The following is a 16053-nucleotide window of genomic DNA, read 5'->3' as shown; positions in this document are numbered from 1 at the left end:
TCGTGAGGGTGACTCAATGAATGGGCTTTAGTTTACAGGCCTTTGAGAATTCATTTCGTTCTATAAACGGCAACTTTCATCGGATTTTCTTCCCGTTTTTTTTCAACCGAGTCTAAAACTATGTTAGCGACTGTGAAAAATGAAATGATATATCGAATTTGATTTGAAATAAAACTGGGAGAGAGAGCAAGACACCACGGGCCTACAAAACAGGCCTCAAAGCTATGCGAGTTAATAAAATGGTGGATATTTGTTTATATGAAACCTCTCCCAGAATGGGTGGAGCTATGGGTGGAGCTACTCTGCAAACCGAGTAAGCCACACCCCGGACAGACGTCCAACAGACAGAATCATCTACGGCTATTATAATATAGATAAAATCTGCGAGAGCTGTAAATCACTGTCCTGGATTTTTACCCTCTGCCACCATAGGTGACTGGAGGTTATGTTTTCACCCCTGTCTGTTTGTTCGTTTGTTTGTTTGTGAACAAAATATCTCAAAAAGTTGTGGACGGATTTGGACAAAACTTGGTGGACCTGTTGGATGTCTGACGAGGACAAATAGATTTGGTTTTGGTGAAGATCTGAATATGGATTCGGATAGGAGAATTATTTAATTTTTAAGTGATTCTTCACCATTGAGTGATATGGCCAACCAGGTGCAGGTATGCTCTCTACTGAGTGCAGTTCTAGTTTTTGCATGTGATTGCATTTGCTTGAGTAAACTGTATGGTGCTTACTTAGCCCACGTCACGCTTTGCCATTTTACTTCAGCTAGTGTAAACACGCATTCTCTACTTCCGCAGGAAAATTGGGATGCAAATCGAAAGTACCCACTATAAACAGCTGACTGACTGCTCATGGGGTTTTCTGTACCAATTTTCACTGGTTTTCAGTGGTGAGCATGACGAAGATAAAGACAGATTTTTTGTTTTGAAGTTATTTGAGTTCTGAGCTGATCTGGGACATGGCAATTTGTTTCCAGAATTTGTTTATTTTATTTTCAGAGTTTTTGCTGCCAAGTCCCATCACTAATTGGTTTGTTTTATTTTCCACTTTGTCCAATGAATGGTTTTCCTATGGAAGGATAGATATATTAAAATCCTTCAATATCCCACAAGCCTTTCCACAGATTAAACCATAAAAATATTTGACATGTTTGATCAAGGTTTTAATCGTATTAATTTATTTATTTACCTCATAACTTTCGAAGTGGACTCCTCATGCCATTGATGTTTCGACCAATGATTTGGTATATGGCTGTTGATAATTGCAGATTCTACAAGGGCAGGTTAGCATTGTTGCATACCCATGTTTTAATTCACCTTTTTTTTTGCCTTTATCAGCAATGGCTGATATCTTTGTGAATTTCTCACCAAATCACAAATACCATTAAAATGGCATAATTGGATGGTGCTGAAGGCTTGTTTACAAATTGAACAGCCTGCTCCCCACCCCTCCTTATCCTCAGATTATTTTGTTCTCCCTTTGGGCATTAACAGCACAACGGTTTTTTTTAGCGTGCTGTGGAGGTATAGCATGATCTATATACTATGTATATTTTAATTTCCAGAAATGTTTATTTGTTCAATTAACCCTGTGGGTCTTCAGTCCCCCAGTCCCCACTCCGATTTTGCTGCACTGAATATGAATACTGTTGTTTGAGTTGTGATGACCACATGTTCATAACTAACAAAAATAATAAATGGGCACCTTTGGGGGGATCTACATTTTGTGTGCATGCTTTTGGGGGAAGATGTGTCATTGAAAAGAGAAGGAAGGGAGAACGTAGGATTTCTTAAGTTAAAATACTGCTATTTAAAAAAAATTGTGTTGGTTATTTTTATTCCTCCACCGACATAGTCGCTGGGGGGATTATGTTTTCGGGTTGTCCATCCGTCCATCTGTGATAGGTTTTCATTACTGCAATAACTTAACGGCTGAAGGGTTAAAAGTCAAACTTGGTACAAGTATGTGTGATAATGCAAAGATGGACTTATTAGATCATGGAGTCTAAAGGTCAGAGGACCCATCAGGTAAAAATCTGTTGCTGAACTGGCTTGTGAACCAGTGCAGGGATTTTGGCCAAACTTGGTATAAGTATATATTATGATGCAAAGATGAACTAATTAGATTTTGTCATCATGAAGTAAAATATCAAATTCTGTAATAGGTTTTTGTTACCGCGATAACTTAAGAACGACTAAAGGGAACGAAGTCAAACTTGGTACATGTATTTATTATGATGTAAAGATAAATGGATTAGATTATGATGTCAAATGTCAGGTCCTGTTCGGTAAGACCTCTGTTACTGCAGTAACTTGTGAGCCAGTGATAGGATTTTGACCAAACTCAGTATAAGTTGCCAATACAGTTGGACCCCGACATTTGTGGCAGATGTGTTCCTGGAAATTGCCGCGAATATTGAATCCGCAAATGTCGGGGCATTGGGTCAATGGCAAAATTGGGATAGGCTCCCGGTGGTTTGTGATTGATAAAGGAAAATCTAAAATCCCACGAAAAATCAAGAATACACCTGTGAAAATGCGAAGCACAGGGCCGCGGACGGGGAAGCAGGCCATGTGCATGTCTCGTGGAAGATAGTCACATTTATGGGGGAGGATAGAGATTACCTGAGAAGAGATAGAATTGTGTAGGAATTGCATGGATCACGTGCGAGTGGAAAGTCAATCTCGATGTAAAGGAAGTAGTGTTAGTGGGGAAGTAGGGTTAGTAGTTAGCTTAAAGATTGTGTTTGAATGTGCACGATACGGGGGTTGAGCTTGTGATAAGATAGAGAGGGATTAAGGTTGAGGAAATGTGTGTAAAACCTCATGTAAACTTCCACCGGGCGTGCCGGGTGACATCTCTGTGGAACAATGTTTACATCAGCCGAGAAACAAAGAGAGACCGAGACACAGAGACGCAGGAGCTATAATCGTCCTCTGGGTGTGGGTGGAGCCCAAGCATTGTCAAGGGAGACGACGGAGGAGCTAAGAGCAGTGAGTTCTGTGAGGAGAATTGGGTGGGAATAGTGTGCGGTGGAGCTCACAGTCTCTGGAGAGGCTGAGGATAAGGGAGAGGATAGTGCAGAGGAGATCTCTGAGGCTGAGGAGAAGAAGAGAGGTGTGAGAGGAAAACGGTGGTACTCTGTGTTTTCTGAAGAGAACTGTGAAGTTCTAAGGAGAATTGGAAGGAGGAAAGCGTTAAGGATGCCATCCTGCCTGCCTGCCTTGGCTGTGGGGACATTTTCATCCTCCCACATTGCCTCCCACATTGATGAATGAAACACTGCAGATAGACAAATAAGTAACTGTGTAATGGAAGGCAGAGATGTAATTTTTATTTGTGTTCTGAGTTTATTAGGTCCTAACTCCTATCAAAACTGTCTTAAAGTATATAATAATAATAATAATGCATTTATTTTATATAGCGCTTTTCAGGAAGCCCAAAGACGCTTTGACAGAGTGCAAAACATAACGCATAGCAAAACATAAAGACAATTGCAAAAAAAGAAGAATCAATAGGGAAATATTCAAAGCACAAAGGAGGGAGAAGGAGAGGAGATAGTCAGGGGTTAGATGCTGTGGGTTAAATGTTGAATGCAGTGTTGAACAGGTGGGTCTTGAGTGATGTTTTGAATGTGGTGAGTGAGGAGGAGTCTCTGATGGTGTGAGGTAGCGAGTTCCAGAGGGTGGGAGCAGCGATGGAGAAGGCCCTGTCCCCCCAGGATCTAAATTTGGTCCGGATGGGGGGGGTCAGGAGGTTGGTACCAGCAGAGCGGAGGTTGCGGGTGGGAGTGTGTCTGGAGAGGAGGTCAGCCAGGTAGGATGGGGCCAGGTTATGGAGGGCTTTGTAGGTCAAGAGGAGGATTTTGTACTGGATTCTCTGGGAGATGGGGAGCCAGTGAAGCTTGTAAAGGACGGGGGTGATGTGGTCACGGGTCCGGGAATGGGTGAGTAGACGGGCAGCGGAGTTCTGAATGTATTGGAGTTTATTGGTGATTGTTGAGGGTGAACCATAAAGGAGGCTATTGCAGTAGTCCAGACGGGAAGTGATGAAGGCGTGGATGAGGGTTTCTGCAGCCACAGAGGAGAGGGATGGACGGAGACGGGCGATGTTTTTCAGGTGGAAGAAGGCTGTCTTTGTGATCTGTTTAGTGTATTTGTCGAAGGAGAGGGTTTGGTCAAAGATGATGCCAAGATTCCGGATGTGAGGGGAGGTGGACACTGGGAAACCGTCGATGTTGAGGGCAAAGTTATGGGTGGACTTGGTGAGCGTTTTTGGGCCAATGATGATTATTTCAGATTTATCACAGTTAAGTTTGAGGAAGTTGATTTGAAGCCAGGATTTTATTTCAGTGATGCAGTTTGTCAGGATAGAGTGGGTGGCGGTGGAGATGGACTTGGTGGAGATGAAAAGCTGGATGTCATCGGCGAAGCAGTGGAATTGGAGACCATGACGGCGGATTAAGTGACCGAGGGGGGACAGGTAAAGGATAAAGAGGAGGGGGCCAAGAACTGAACCTTGGGGGACACCTTGGGGGAGGGGAGCAGTGGGGGATTTGCAGTTATTGATGGAGATGAACTGACGTCTGTCAGAGAGGTATGATTTAATCCAAGAGAGGGCAGTGCCGGTAATGTTAAAGGTGGTTTCAAGTCGGGTGAGGAGGATGGTGTGATCGATGGTGTCAAAGGCAGCGCTGAGGTCGAGGAGGATGAGAATGTTGAGGTTGCCAGCATCAGAGGAGAGGAGAAGGTCGTTGGTGATTTTGAGGAGAGCAGTTTCAGTACTGTGGTTGGACCGGAATCCGGATTGGAATGTTTCATACAGGTTATTGGCAGAGAGGTGATGCTTGAGTTGAGTGGCTACAGCGCGTTCCAAAACCTTTGACAGAAAGGGTAGGTTGGAGATGGGTCTGAAGTTATTTAGGGTGTCAGGGTTTAGTCCAGGTTTTTTCAGAATGGGGGTAACAGCAGCAATTTTGAGGGATGGTGGGACGATGCCTGTAGACAGGGAGGAGTTTATTGTTGCAATGATAAGTGGAGAAAGAGCAGGAAGGGAGGCCTTGACAAAGCTGGAGGGGATGGGGTCAAGAGTGCAGGTGGCAGTTTTCATTCCGATGAGGAGTTCAGAGAGGTCAGTAGGGGAGACTGGGGAGAATTGAGACAGGGGATGGCAGGATAAGGGGGGGCAGGTGGTTTGAGGGGGAGCGGGTGCGGCGGTGGTCAAGCTGTTGTAGATGTTTTCAATTTTGCGTTGGAAGAATGAAAGGAAGGAGATGCAGTTGTCTATTGTGAATGACTGGGTGGTGGTGTTCAGGGGGCTGAGGAGTTTGTTTATTGTAGAGAAGAGTGCTTTTGAGTTTCCGGAGCCAGAGTGGATAATTTGAGAGTAGTAGGCGGAGCGGGCGCGGGAGAGGGCATCTTTATAGTGTTGTATGTGGTCCTTGTAGGCCTGGGAGTGAACTGTGAGACCTGTTTTATTGCGGAGTCTTTCAAGTTGGCGAGCACGAGTTTTCATTAGGCGGAGCTCAGGGGTAAACCAGGGAGCAGAATGGGTGAAAGAAACTGTTTTGGTTTTTATAGGCGCAATTTGGTCAAGGCAGGAAGAGAGAGTGTGGTTGTAGTAGTCAGTGAGGTCAGAAGGGGTGTGGAGGTCAACGAAGGGAGAAGTGGACATTTTTTCAGAGAGGGTCGATGAGAATGAGGCAGGTGAAAAAGCGTTTAGCTTACGGAAGTTGATAGTGCGATAATGCCTTGGTGCTGGGGTGGGGATGTTGATGGTCAGAGTGATGGCTAGGTGGTCAGAGAGAGTGAGGTCGGAGCCAGAGAGATGGTGCAAAATTAGTCCAGTAGAGCAGACAAGGTCCAAAATGTGACCACGGTTATGGGTAGGAAAGTTGACATGTTGAGTGAGGTTAAAGCAGGTGAGTAAATCAGTGAAGTCAGTGGTTAGCGTGGAGTCAGTGGAGTCCATGTGGATATTGAAATCACCAAGGAGGAGGATTGAGGGGGAGAGGGAACATAGCTGGGTCAGAAAGTAGGAGAAGTCAGACAGGAATGATGGGTGTGGTTTGGGAGGGCGGTAGACAACAGCCATGACTGACTGTGTGTGACCAGAGAGTTTAAAAGCCAGGTGTTCAAATGATGGAGCAGATGAGATGGAGATGAGGTTGGTCTTGATGTCTTGTCGGTGAATAACGGCAATTCCACCACCTCGGCCCTCCGAGCGTGGTTTATTGATGTAAGAATATCCATTGGGTGTGGTGAGGTTGAGCGTGTAGTAGTCCAGTGGTTGTTGCCAGGTCTCAGTGAGACAGAGAAAGTCCAGTTTATTTTCCAGGATGTAGTCGTTCAGGATGAGGCATTTGTTGTTGAGGGACCGGGTATTGAACAGGGTGAGCTTGATGTTGTTTTGTACGGCGGGTATGAATCCAGGTGATTTGGCCAGGGTTCGCAGACAGGAAGTGCGATTTTGTGCGTTGTTGTGACCAGGTGTGTTGGGACGATGAGTGGGAGTGCGCTGAGCCGACCAGAGGATGGGGATGGAGTGACCTGATTGTAAATAAACAAACTTACGACCGGAGCCACGGTGAATGTACCTGGGTCGACGCAGGAGTCCATTCGATCTGATTGCAGAGATGCATGATGGGGTGGAGCGGGTTTTAAGCAGGAGAAGCCTTGCGGCAGAGTACCGCAGAGCCATGCCAGCAGGAGCGAAGGCAAAGCGAGCACGCGGCCAAGGGTGAGGAGGCGAAACAATCGACACAACCAACGGGAGTGGGCCCGAGGAAACAGCGATGGAGCCGAGCAGGTGAAGCCCGGAGCAGCAGAGCAGAGCCGGGACCGCGCAGAGGAAGACTCAATGGCCATAAATCCGCCACGACCACCAGGAAAGCAAGACACGGACAATGGTCCAGTCAGAGAAGCGGCGAGCAAACGACGCCAGCGTCCTCTCACGACCGGACCGGAAAACGGAAGTGATGATGTGAAATTGAGCCTGTAATACACAGATGACCTTGCTCTTGATTGAATTGCAAGCTAGCTCAAAAATCTTAATTTCTTGTTGATTTTGTAAAATAGTTATTGATTATATTCGGGTTATGCCGATTAATGCAGTGTTCTTATTTTTTTAAACATTGATCTAACGATCTTGGAGGAATTTGTATTTAAATTATAAGTAGGACAGAAGTGGTGGTAGGTAGGCATTGTGTACTTTACCATGAACAACAAGGTATTTAGTCAACAAATGTACTCGTATTTTTGTTGACTAATGTTCCTGTGTATTATCTGGGATTGAAATGGGTTCCAAGTGTCCATGAGCGATCTGATTAAATGGGAATACCAAACAGGCCTGGGCTTTCTTCTGGCCATGATACCTTGTTCCCCCATTGTTGTCAAGCTATCTATGGAAGCAAATGAAGCTGCTTTAATAGACTTCAGGACTGTGGATTCAACTTGTGTGATTCTCTTGCTGATTCTTGGAAACATTTGATGTGGCTGGAATGCTTTATCTGGCCTTATGTTCCGAGTGCCAGGTTACTTGGCTTGCTGCACTTTCACCAAAGTGGCCAATAGAGGGCAACATCCGTTTGCTTTGCCTTCTTGGTGCTCTTATCCATTCTATGAGTAAATTATCCGTCTTGAGCATGCAGTCTTTCTGAATTTCATATTGCACACTTGTCCTGTCTTTCCCCCATTTCTGTCAAATGGACACAAAACAAAATGGGTGCAAGCTTTACTCAGCCATATACATCTGCTTTCCCTTCTGAATTTCAAGATGGTTGCTGGTTTATTATTGATAGGATTACCCTATGAAGGTGACGAGCATTATTTGTAGCTTTAACATAATTGTGGACAGCAGTGCCAATACCTAACACATTTGGCCTATGATTTTGTTGTTTTGACCGATCTGTCACACATTTTCATGTCGATGACACGGTTGTTGAGTGTAATGATTTTATCTCTCTGTCCACATACCCTTGCTGTGTATGCAGTGGTGTTTTTAACTGTAACTTGAAGCTTTCACCCCCTTTTTAACTGGAGGCCTCTGTGGCTCAGCTTCTGCGGCTCTGTTTGTTTCTACTGGGACTTTGCGGGGAATCGATGCACTGGCTTGTTTTTCCGTTTGAGGCAAGCATCATTTACCTCTGCTGCTCACCTTTCAATCTGATTCCGAACAACCTTGCTCTGGGGCTATGCATTTCCATTGTGGCGGTACAGGAGAAAAGCTGTCATGGGAAGGTTAGCACAAGGATACACAGACGAAGACCCGAAGGTTAGATGCCTTCGGTAATGATACGGCCTATTGGGTGGTTGGGAGTCGGGGCGAGTGGGAAATCCAGTATGATCGATTTCCTCAAGGCTCTGCCATGGGTTTTCCATGCTGACGAGTCTTCCTGGCCATGCTGCCCGTTTCAGTACTTTTGTCACATTTTATGGTGCAGTGGTATATCGCAGTCGTTGCATTGATTTTTTTTTTTTTACCCTCTCCCTCCTCCCCCCTGTCTTTTCTTCTGACAATCTGGTTGCTGGGCAGTGATTTTTTTTTTCCCATGACATAATACTGCAGAGTGATACATTATATTCTTCATGACTGTTAATTTGCAAGTCTTTGTACTTCACCTTGCTTCAGTGCATTTCACATTCCGGTGCAAGAGGAGATTGACTTGCTTTGTCGATCTGTATTGCTGAGTTTGCAATGCGACACATTTACAATCCCATGGGTAAAGGTTAAAAAAACGTTTAGGTGATGTTTAGGTTTAGGTTTAGATATACCGGAAGCTTTCTAATTATTTTTTCACCCCCTTTCCTGGGTTTGAATCCCGGTCGATCGCTGAATTAACGCCAGGGGGTTGACTCAGCCTGTCATCCTTCCGTGGTCGGCTAATTGAGTACCAGCTCACTGGTAATTCCCTGTGTGTCGTAAAAAGGCGACAAACAGGGTTGGCGGCAGGAAGAGCATCCGGCCGTAAAACATTGCTTCAAAAAGGGGACCAACAAAAACAACAACAACCACGGTGCCCGAAAAAGGCCAACCCCCGCTTTGCGGGAAAAATGGCCTCTAAAGGTGTTTTTAAAATTTTTTTATTTTTCTAATTATTTTCATTTAAACATTAGTGGAATGTTTCCAGAATTTGGTGGTCTAGCCACAAGCCTCTGCAGTTCCAAATCCACCAGCAATGTCACACTTTTATTGCAAACTTTGAAAGAGCTCTGTTTATATTTGAAGGCAATGCAAACGATCACATAAGAAAGCAGAAATATATGGGTAAGTAAAGGTTGTACCTTTTTTTGTTTTTTGTCCATTTGACAGGAATGTGGAAACAAGGGACAGGTGTGTACAGTATGCCATAAAACAAGACTGCATGCTCAAGGGCTTTCTCTTCTGTCCTTGCTATTTCTTTTATTTTCCTCAATTCTAATTTTCCCAATTTAATCCTGTGCACGTAATCCTGGGTCCTGGGTTCGAATCCCGGTCAATCGCTGAATTAACGCCAGGGGGGTTGACTCAGCCTGTCATCCTTCCGAGGTCGGCTAATTGAGTACCAGTTCACTGGTAATTCCCTGTTTGTCGTTAAAGGCGGCAAAAAGGGTTGGCGTCAGGAAGGGCATCCGGCCGTAAAACATTGCTTGAAATAGGGGACCGAAAAACAACAACAACCACGGTTCCCGAAAAAGGCCAACCCCCGCTTTGCGGGGAAAAATGGCCTCTAAAGGTGGTTAATCCTGTGCACGTAAATACAGTTGTGGCCAAAAATATTGGCACCCTTGCACTTTTTTCAAATAATGCACCATTTCTTCCAGAAAATTATTGAAATTAAAAAATATTTTGGTATCCACATATGCATTTATTTTGGTTTACAGTTGATCAAAACAAAAAAAGCTGCAACAAGTCAGGAGACGACGATGGTTCACGAGCGAGCGGTATTCAATGACAAAGGACGGACTATAACCGAAACAGGCCCGGACAGGCCCAGCCCGGAAATGTCAAAACGAAGGTTACTGACCTTGAAATGAGATAGAAAATAATGTATAATCAGTTATGAGATTAGTTAGCTATACATTACCAAAAATTCGGTTCGATTCCGACAACTTTGAAACTTTGACCTTTGTGACCTTCAAAGGTCAAAGGTCGAAGATTCTGAAATTTGTTGGAAAACTTGTATTTCATGATGTATGTGATAATATAAGATCATGTACGACATTTCACCATATCAGGAAGCGAACAATGTAATAAAACCATCAAAAATTGACTTTTCTAAATTTCGTGACCTTGTGACCTTGACCTTGGGGCGAAAATGAAAAATCGAGCTCCGTGGGGCTAGACACATGACATTGGCCTAACCAAATACCGAAACCCCTGTCAGATTCCACCAACTCCCTTGGAGAAGATGTAGCTTGAACTTGATTACCCCCTAAAAAGACATCTTTTTCGGGAGTCGCTCCGCCCACAATGGGCGCAATACGCCCACTCTAGGCAGGACACAACTAGATCAAGATATCAATCTCCCACCCAAGTTTCATCAAGATCGGATGATGATATCGGGTAGTTATTCTGCAGACAGACAGACAGACAGACACACACCCATGACGAATATAGTGGTCACTCTGTTTGATAACTCGTGAACCAAAAATTACTAAATCTTAGCTTATTCCACACAGAAATCCTAAAATGGCCTGGACAATATTATTGGCACCTTTTAGAAGTTATAAATAATTAGATTTCAAGCAGGTGATTCTCCTTTACTTTGGAATTGAACTCACCTACGGTGAGTTGCAGGTGTCTGCAATATAAAAATCACTCATTCAATCAGTTTGAATAGAGAAAAGGAGTCATTCTGCTGTTTTTTGTCACTGTGTGTACCGCAATGAGCATGGAGAAAAGAAAGAAAACCAGAGAATTGTCTGAGGAGGTCAGACAAGATTGTAGCCAAGCATGGACAATCTCAAGGCCACAAGTCCATCTCCTGAGACCTTGATGTACCTGTGTCCACAATATGCAATGTTATCAGGAAATTTTAGGCCCACGGCACTGCAGCCAACTTCCCTGGATGTGGCCGCAAGAGAAAACTTGATCATACATTGCAGCGAAGGATTGTTCGAATGGTGGAGAAAGCATCTCAATCAACTGCCAAGCAGATTCAAGCTGACCTTCAGACACAAGGTACGACAGTTTCAACTTGCACCATCTGTCACCAACTCAATGAAAGGGGGTTCTATGGTAGGAGACCCAGGAGGACCCCACTGCTGAGAGAGACATAAGAAAGACCGACTGGATTTTGCCAAAACACACCTGAACAAGCCAAAATTCTTCTGTGGACAAAGACCAAATTAGGACTCTTTAGTAAAGCACATCATCTCTATGTGTACAGAAAGCAAAATGAAGCCTTCAAAGAAAAGAACACCTTCCCTACAGTGTAACATGGAGGAGTTTCAGTGATGTTTTGTGATTGCTGTGCTGCCTCTGGCACTGGGTGCCTTGAATGTGTGCATGGCATCATGAAATCAGGAGAATACCAAGGCATTTTGGAGCGCAATGCTCAACCCAGTGTCAGAAAGCTGGTATTCCGTCGACGGTCATGGGTCTTGCAGCAGGACAAAGACCCCTAATACACTTCAAAAAGCACCCAGGAATGGTTCAAGACAAAATGCTGGACTGTTCTGAAGTGGCCAGCAATGTGTCCAGATCTAAATCCCATTGAACACCTGTGGGGAGATCTGAAAACAGCAGTTGGGAGAAGGCACCCTTCAAATCTGAGAGAACAGGAGCATTTTGCACAACAAGAGTGGGCCAAACCACCAGTAGAGAGGTGTAGGAAGGTCATTCGTGGCTATAGGAAGCGCTTGATTGCAGTTATTTTGTCCAAAGGCTGTGCTTCCAAATATTAAGTCTTGGGTGTCAATATAATTTGCCAGTCATTTCTTTTTCTTTTTTAATATATTAAGTTCTGGCCTCCTAATCCAGTCGCCGATTGGGCATCCTCCATCATGCGAAGTTCTTCCTTGGCACACCTGAGTTCCTCACCACATACAAGGCTTTCAATCCGCAGCTCAATGGAATACTGTTTCCCCCTCTGGGCCGGTGCTCCTCCTCACACCTAGCTCGGCTTCACGCTATTGAAACCAAATCTTTCAGAATCATTGGAATCTCCCACGATGAAGCTAACTCCAAGGGCCTTTCACTCACTCACCGCAGGCATGTAGGTGGTCTTTCTGTCTTCTACCGACTCCTATCCGGCCTCGCTCCCCCAGCTCTATCTGTGCTCTGTCCCCCAAATATTCCTACAGGTCGCACAAGATCTCTCCAGGTCCTTAAAGGTCTTTAAAACAGTTGTTCACCACCATCTCTTATCTTTCCCCCATCCAAAACCTTGATCTCTTCTACCCCCATTAATTCACCCCAAATCCACTTTTTTTTGAAATGCCGACTTCTTTCTTTCCTGGAAGTTCTAGCAATGCCCGTGTGTTTTATACTTTCCCACCCCCCGCCTCCCCCAAACCCCCCTGCCTTCCCATGCCTCCTCCCCCCAAGCCCTCTCCCTCCTACAGATCTTCCGATGTCCCTGTTCTCTGCTGTTGTACTTGTGTGCTTCCCCATATCTCCCCATCTTGTCTCCCGCTCCCTTTATTGTATGTTTTGTGTGTCCGTTTTTTTTTTTTTTTGGTGATTGATGTTACTCTTACACGAGTCACGATCTTGTATACAAAAAAAAAAAAAAAAATCTGAATCAAAAACAAAAGTTATTATATAACAAAGGTTAAATAATATTAACAGTGAAATAAATAATTGTGGAGACCAAATACTTTTGCCAATTTCAACTTATTTTTCGAGAAAATTGTGTTATTTGAAAAATGTGCAAGGGTGCCTATATTTTTGGCCACGACTATACATACGCATACATACACACACACACACACACACACACACACACACACACACACACACACACACACACACACAGACTTTTTTTTGTGTATGGTCACTTTTCAGCTGCTATGTCTGTCACACTATGTTGTCACAAATTCCCCTCAATTAGTTGAGCATAGTAGCCTCTGCTTCCTGCAGGCATACATGTTCACATGTTTCTCTCCACCACTCCTCTTCCCCCCAAATCACAGGTGTGCTGCACACTGGAGATCCCATTCTTCCTTCCTTATGTCTCCTCCATATGCATGGGCATAAGCCCCTTCCCTCCTCTGCTACCCCTTCTGTGTCTTTTTGGTTTTGGGGCTACAACTGGAGGCATCCATGAATCTAAAATGCTAATCTAAATCATTTTAGCAATGCTTTTGCATCTCTTCGTTTTAAAAGCAAATTATTTATTATAAACTTTCCATTTGTTGAGTTGCAGGTTTGTTTGCATAGCCATACATTACATTGAAACAGCCTCTGCAGTTCCGGTCAGAGAACAATTGGAGCTGCCTGGCTGTGAGAAAATGTAATTTGCTACAAGAATTGCTATTTTCCTATTAAAGCTCGAACTTGTTATTCAGGAGTCATTGCTTAGCCTTAAACACTTTTTCTTTTTTTTTTAAATGATGCATTGTGTCTTTTGGTACATTTTGGATTTCGATGAAAGGATGTCAATGAAAAGAAATGTAATCCTGGTTGTTATACCACTTGCTTTCCACAGTGCACCTGTATGAAGGACACGGTAAAAATATCGATGGACATCTTTGTCAGGAGGTTTCAACCTGAGCGCTATGACAGCTGGAAGGAGGGCAAAGACCACACCAGCCTTGATCACACGAAGCCAACACCAGAAGCTGTGGAGTTCCTGACAGGTGTCCCATTTTCTTTGGAAACGTATAATGGCTCTTATGTGCCTTCTAAGAAGAAAATTAACAGCAAGAAAAGGTGAGTAACCTCCCATGTCAACTATTCCTCACATGATACTTGTGTCCTTGATTTCCTGCACAATGATCCTTTCAGATTTGATTAAATGAGTTGTGACTACCATCCGGAAGTAAACCTGAGTGCTAAACTCTGACAGACTTATACGATTCAAAAGCAAGAACAAGGTGTGCGTTGGTGAACCTGGTGATGTGGAGGCTGCAGAGAAGGAGAGCATTGCAGAGTCTGGTGTCCCAGTACCTGGGATCTCAGAAAGCTTTGCATTAGAACCAGTGGACTCACCAGGTAAGAATATGTGACCGAAGGAGCTGCATGACACACCTCAAATGTTTTTGACTCTTATCCGTTGAGATTTGAATTTTATTCAAGGTGGTGTACAATGTCCATTCTGAAGAACGGAGGGTCAATCATTAATATATAATCGCCTCAACTCTGATGTACCACCTTCCTAGCCACACCATGCTGCCTACCAGCTTGATGGATTGGCACTGTTGATGCTGAAGCTTTGGCAGGCAGTCTAGTGATTGCCACCAATGAAAATGACATTTTAATCCTACAGGTCGAGCTCTTTACTGTAGTGGAAAGCTACTGTAGTGGAATAATTTATTTGCTATAATGGCGATTAAAAAGCAACCAACTCTAACATGCATTCAAAACTACTTGTGGAACAAGTCGTGCAAAGTTCATTTACCAAAAGGCTGTAATTCTTCATTGGTTGAGTTGCAAATAGGACGATGCAGTTTCTATTGCCTCGTGCCACCTCCAAGATTTGTCATGTTTCTGTCCCATTGTCTTACAGATCACGAGAGCAAGGCAAAATCGGCCATCAAGCAAATAAAGACCAAGGCTGAAAAAAAGATTCGGTCCAAGGATGGGCATTCTAGACGTGATCGTGAGAAAAAGAAGGTAAAGGAGGAGGCTTTGAGCAGTGCTGATTTTCCTGAAGATTCGTTACAGGGAGAGCTCACAAGTGACAAGCGCAAGGTTGTGCGTCGACAAGCTAAGAGCGTTGTGATCAAGAAAGAAGGGTTGCTTTACCCCAAAGAGTTCATGCCGTTCACGAGCGGTCAGGCTAAAGACATCTGGAAGGAGCTCGAGACGAGTAGTGAGAGCTCCAGTGCTTTGTCGCTTGGGGAAAGTGATCCATCCACGATGGAACCCACATTCAACCGTCAAGACTTGGCAGAGGTGACTTTTATTTTGAGCAACGTGTGCAGAAATCTGGATGGATTGACTGATAAATATCTGATACACTGCCTGAACTTTCAACCCCCTGAACCATTCTCGACTTGCCTTTACATGTGTTTTGGCTCCTTTTTCATTTGAAGTTATTTCTTTATTTCAATAGGTCTGGTCTATTTCTCTCCCATATTTTTCACACTTAGTGTTTGCTCGTGTGTGTTCTTCCCCTTTTCAGTATAAAGTGGAAGATGTGACGTAATGAAGGACAAAGCAATTAATTGGGGGAGGAGGGAGAGGAAAGTGAATGGAAATTCTAGATATAAATGTCCCACTACATTTAGCTATTGGTTGCTAAAATGTACAAAAATGTACTAATTTTAATGGCAACTTATCCACTTTTACCTAGAGCTTATACACTAGTTAGATTGCAAAATTAACTTGTTCTCAAAACATAGTATCGTATTATAATAATTGGTCAGGTAACTTTTTCTGCTTCAACCATATTGAATTATAATCGCAAATGAATGATTTGAAAATCGTTTATGGACTATCAATATGATATATTCCTGATATGTTGTGCTGTTAGGCTTGTCATGTTTGAAGTTGTTAACCCTTTGAGTGTGGGATTTTTTTTTTGATAAAAATACCCCCGGTACGGGATTAATTTGGCATTTTGGTACGGGAATGCAACCACGTACTGACGATCTATTTATAGGTATAGTCGATGACGTGTAGTAACGTCATCCGTACACAACTTTTTCGCAGGTTGCGGCACTGGACGTCATCCGTACTCAAAGGGTTAATGACTGTATCAGGGGATAACTTCAAATTTGGTTTCACCATCAACATCCCGACTCGTGTTTTGCGGGTTTTCTAGCTCACAAGACAACTCAATTGTTTGGTTCGTGTTATCTTATCACAATTGAAAACTCAGAGCGAATAAGCATTGGCAGAAAAAAAAATGTGCTAGAATCGAGCCAGGTAGTGCTACACAATCTGACCTGCAAAAAT

General features: G+C 43.8%; 1 protein-coding gene across 3 annotated transcripts in view; it reads left to right on the top strand.

Annotated features, from left to right (window-relative positions):
* Positions 1 to 16053, top strand: part of KDM4A (lysine demethylase 4A) — a 209963-nt gene that overhangs the window by 137459 nt on the left and 56451 nt on the right. For all 3 annotated transcript variants that reach the window (XM_068118523.2, XM_068118529.2, XM_068118535.2), the window contains exons 9-11: positions 13640 to 13863; positions 14000 to 14145; positions 14660 to 15048. In XM_068118523.2, coding sequence (XP_067974624.1) covers positions 13640 to 13863; positions 14000 to 14145; positions 14660 to 15048 — 759 coding nt within the window. The remainder of the gene's footprint in view (positions 1 to 13639; positions 13864 to 13999; positions 14146 to 14659; positions 15049 to 16053) is intronic.

Source organism: Myxine glutinosa, chromosome 1, assembly GCF_964187855.1.
Source record: "Myxine glutinosa chromosome 1, kmMyxGlut1.1, whole genome shotgun sequence".
Classification (NCBI taxonomy): Eukaryota; Metazoa; Chordata; class Myxini; order Myxiniformes; family Myxinidae; genus Myxine; species Myxine glutinosa.
This window is presented reverse-complemented; position numbering and strand designations above follow the sequence as displayed.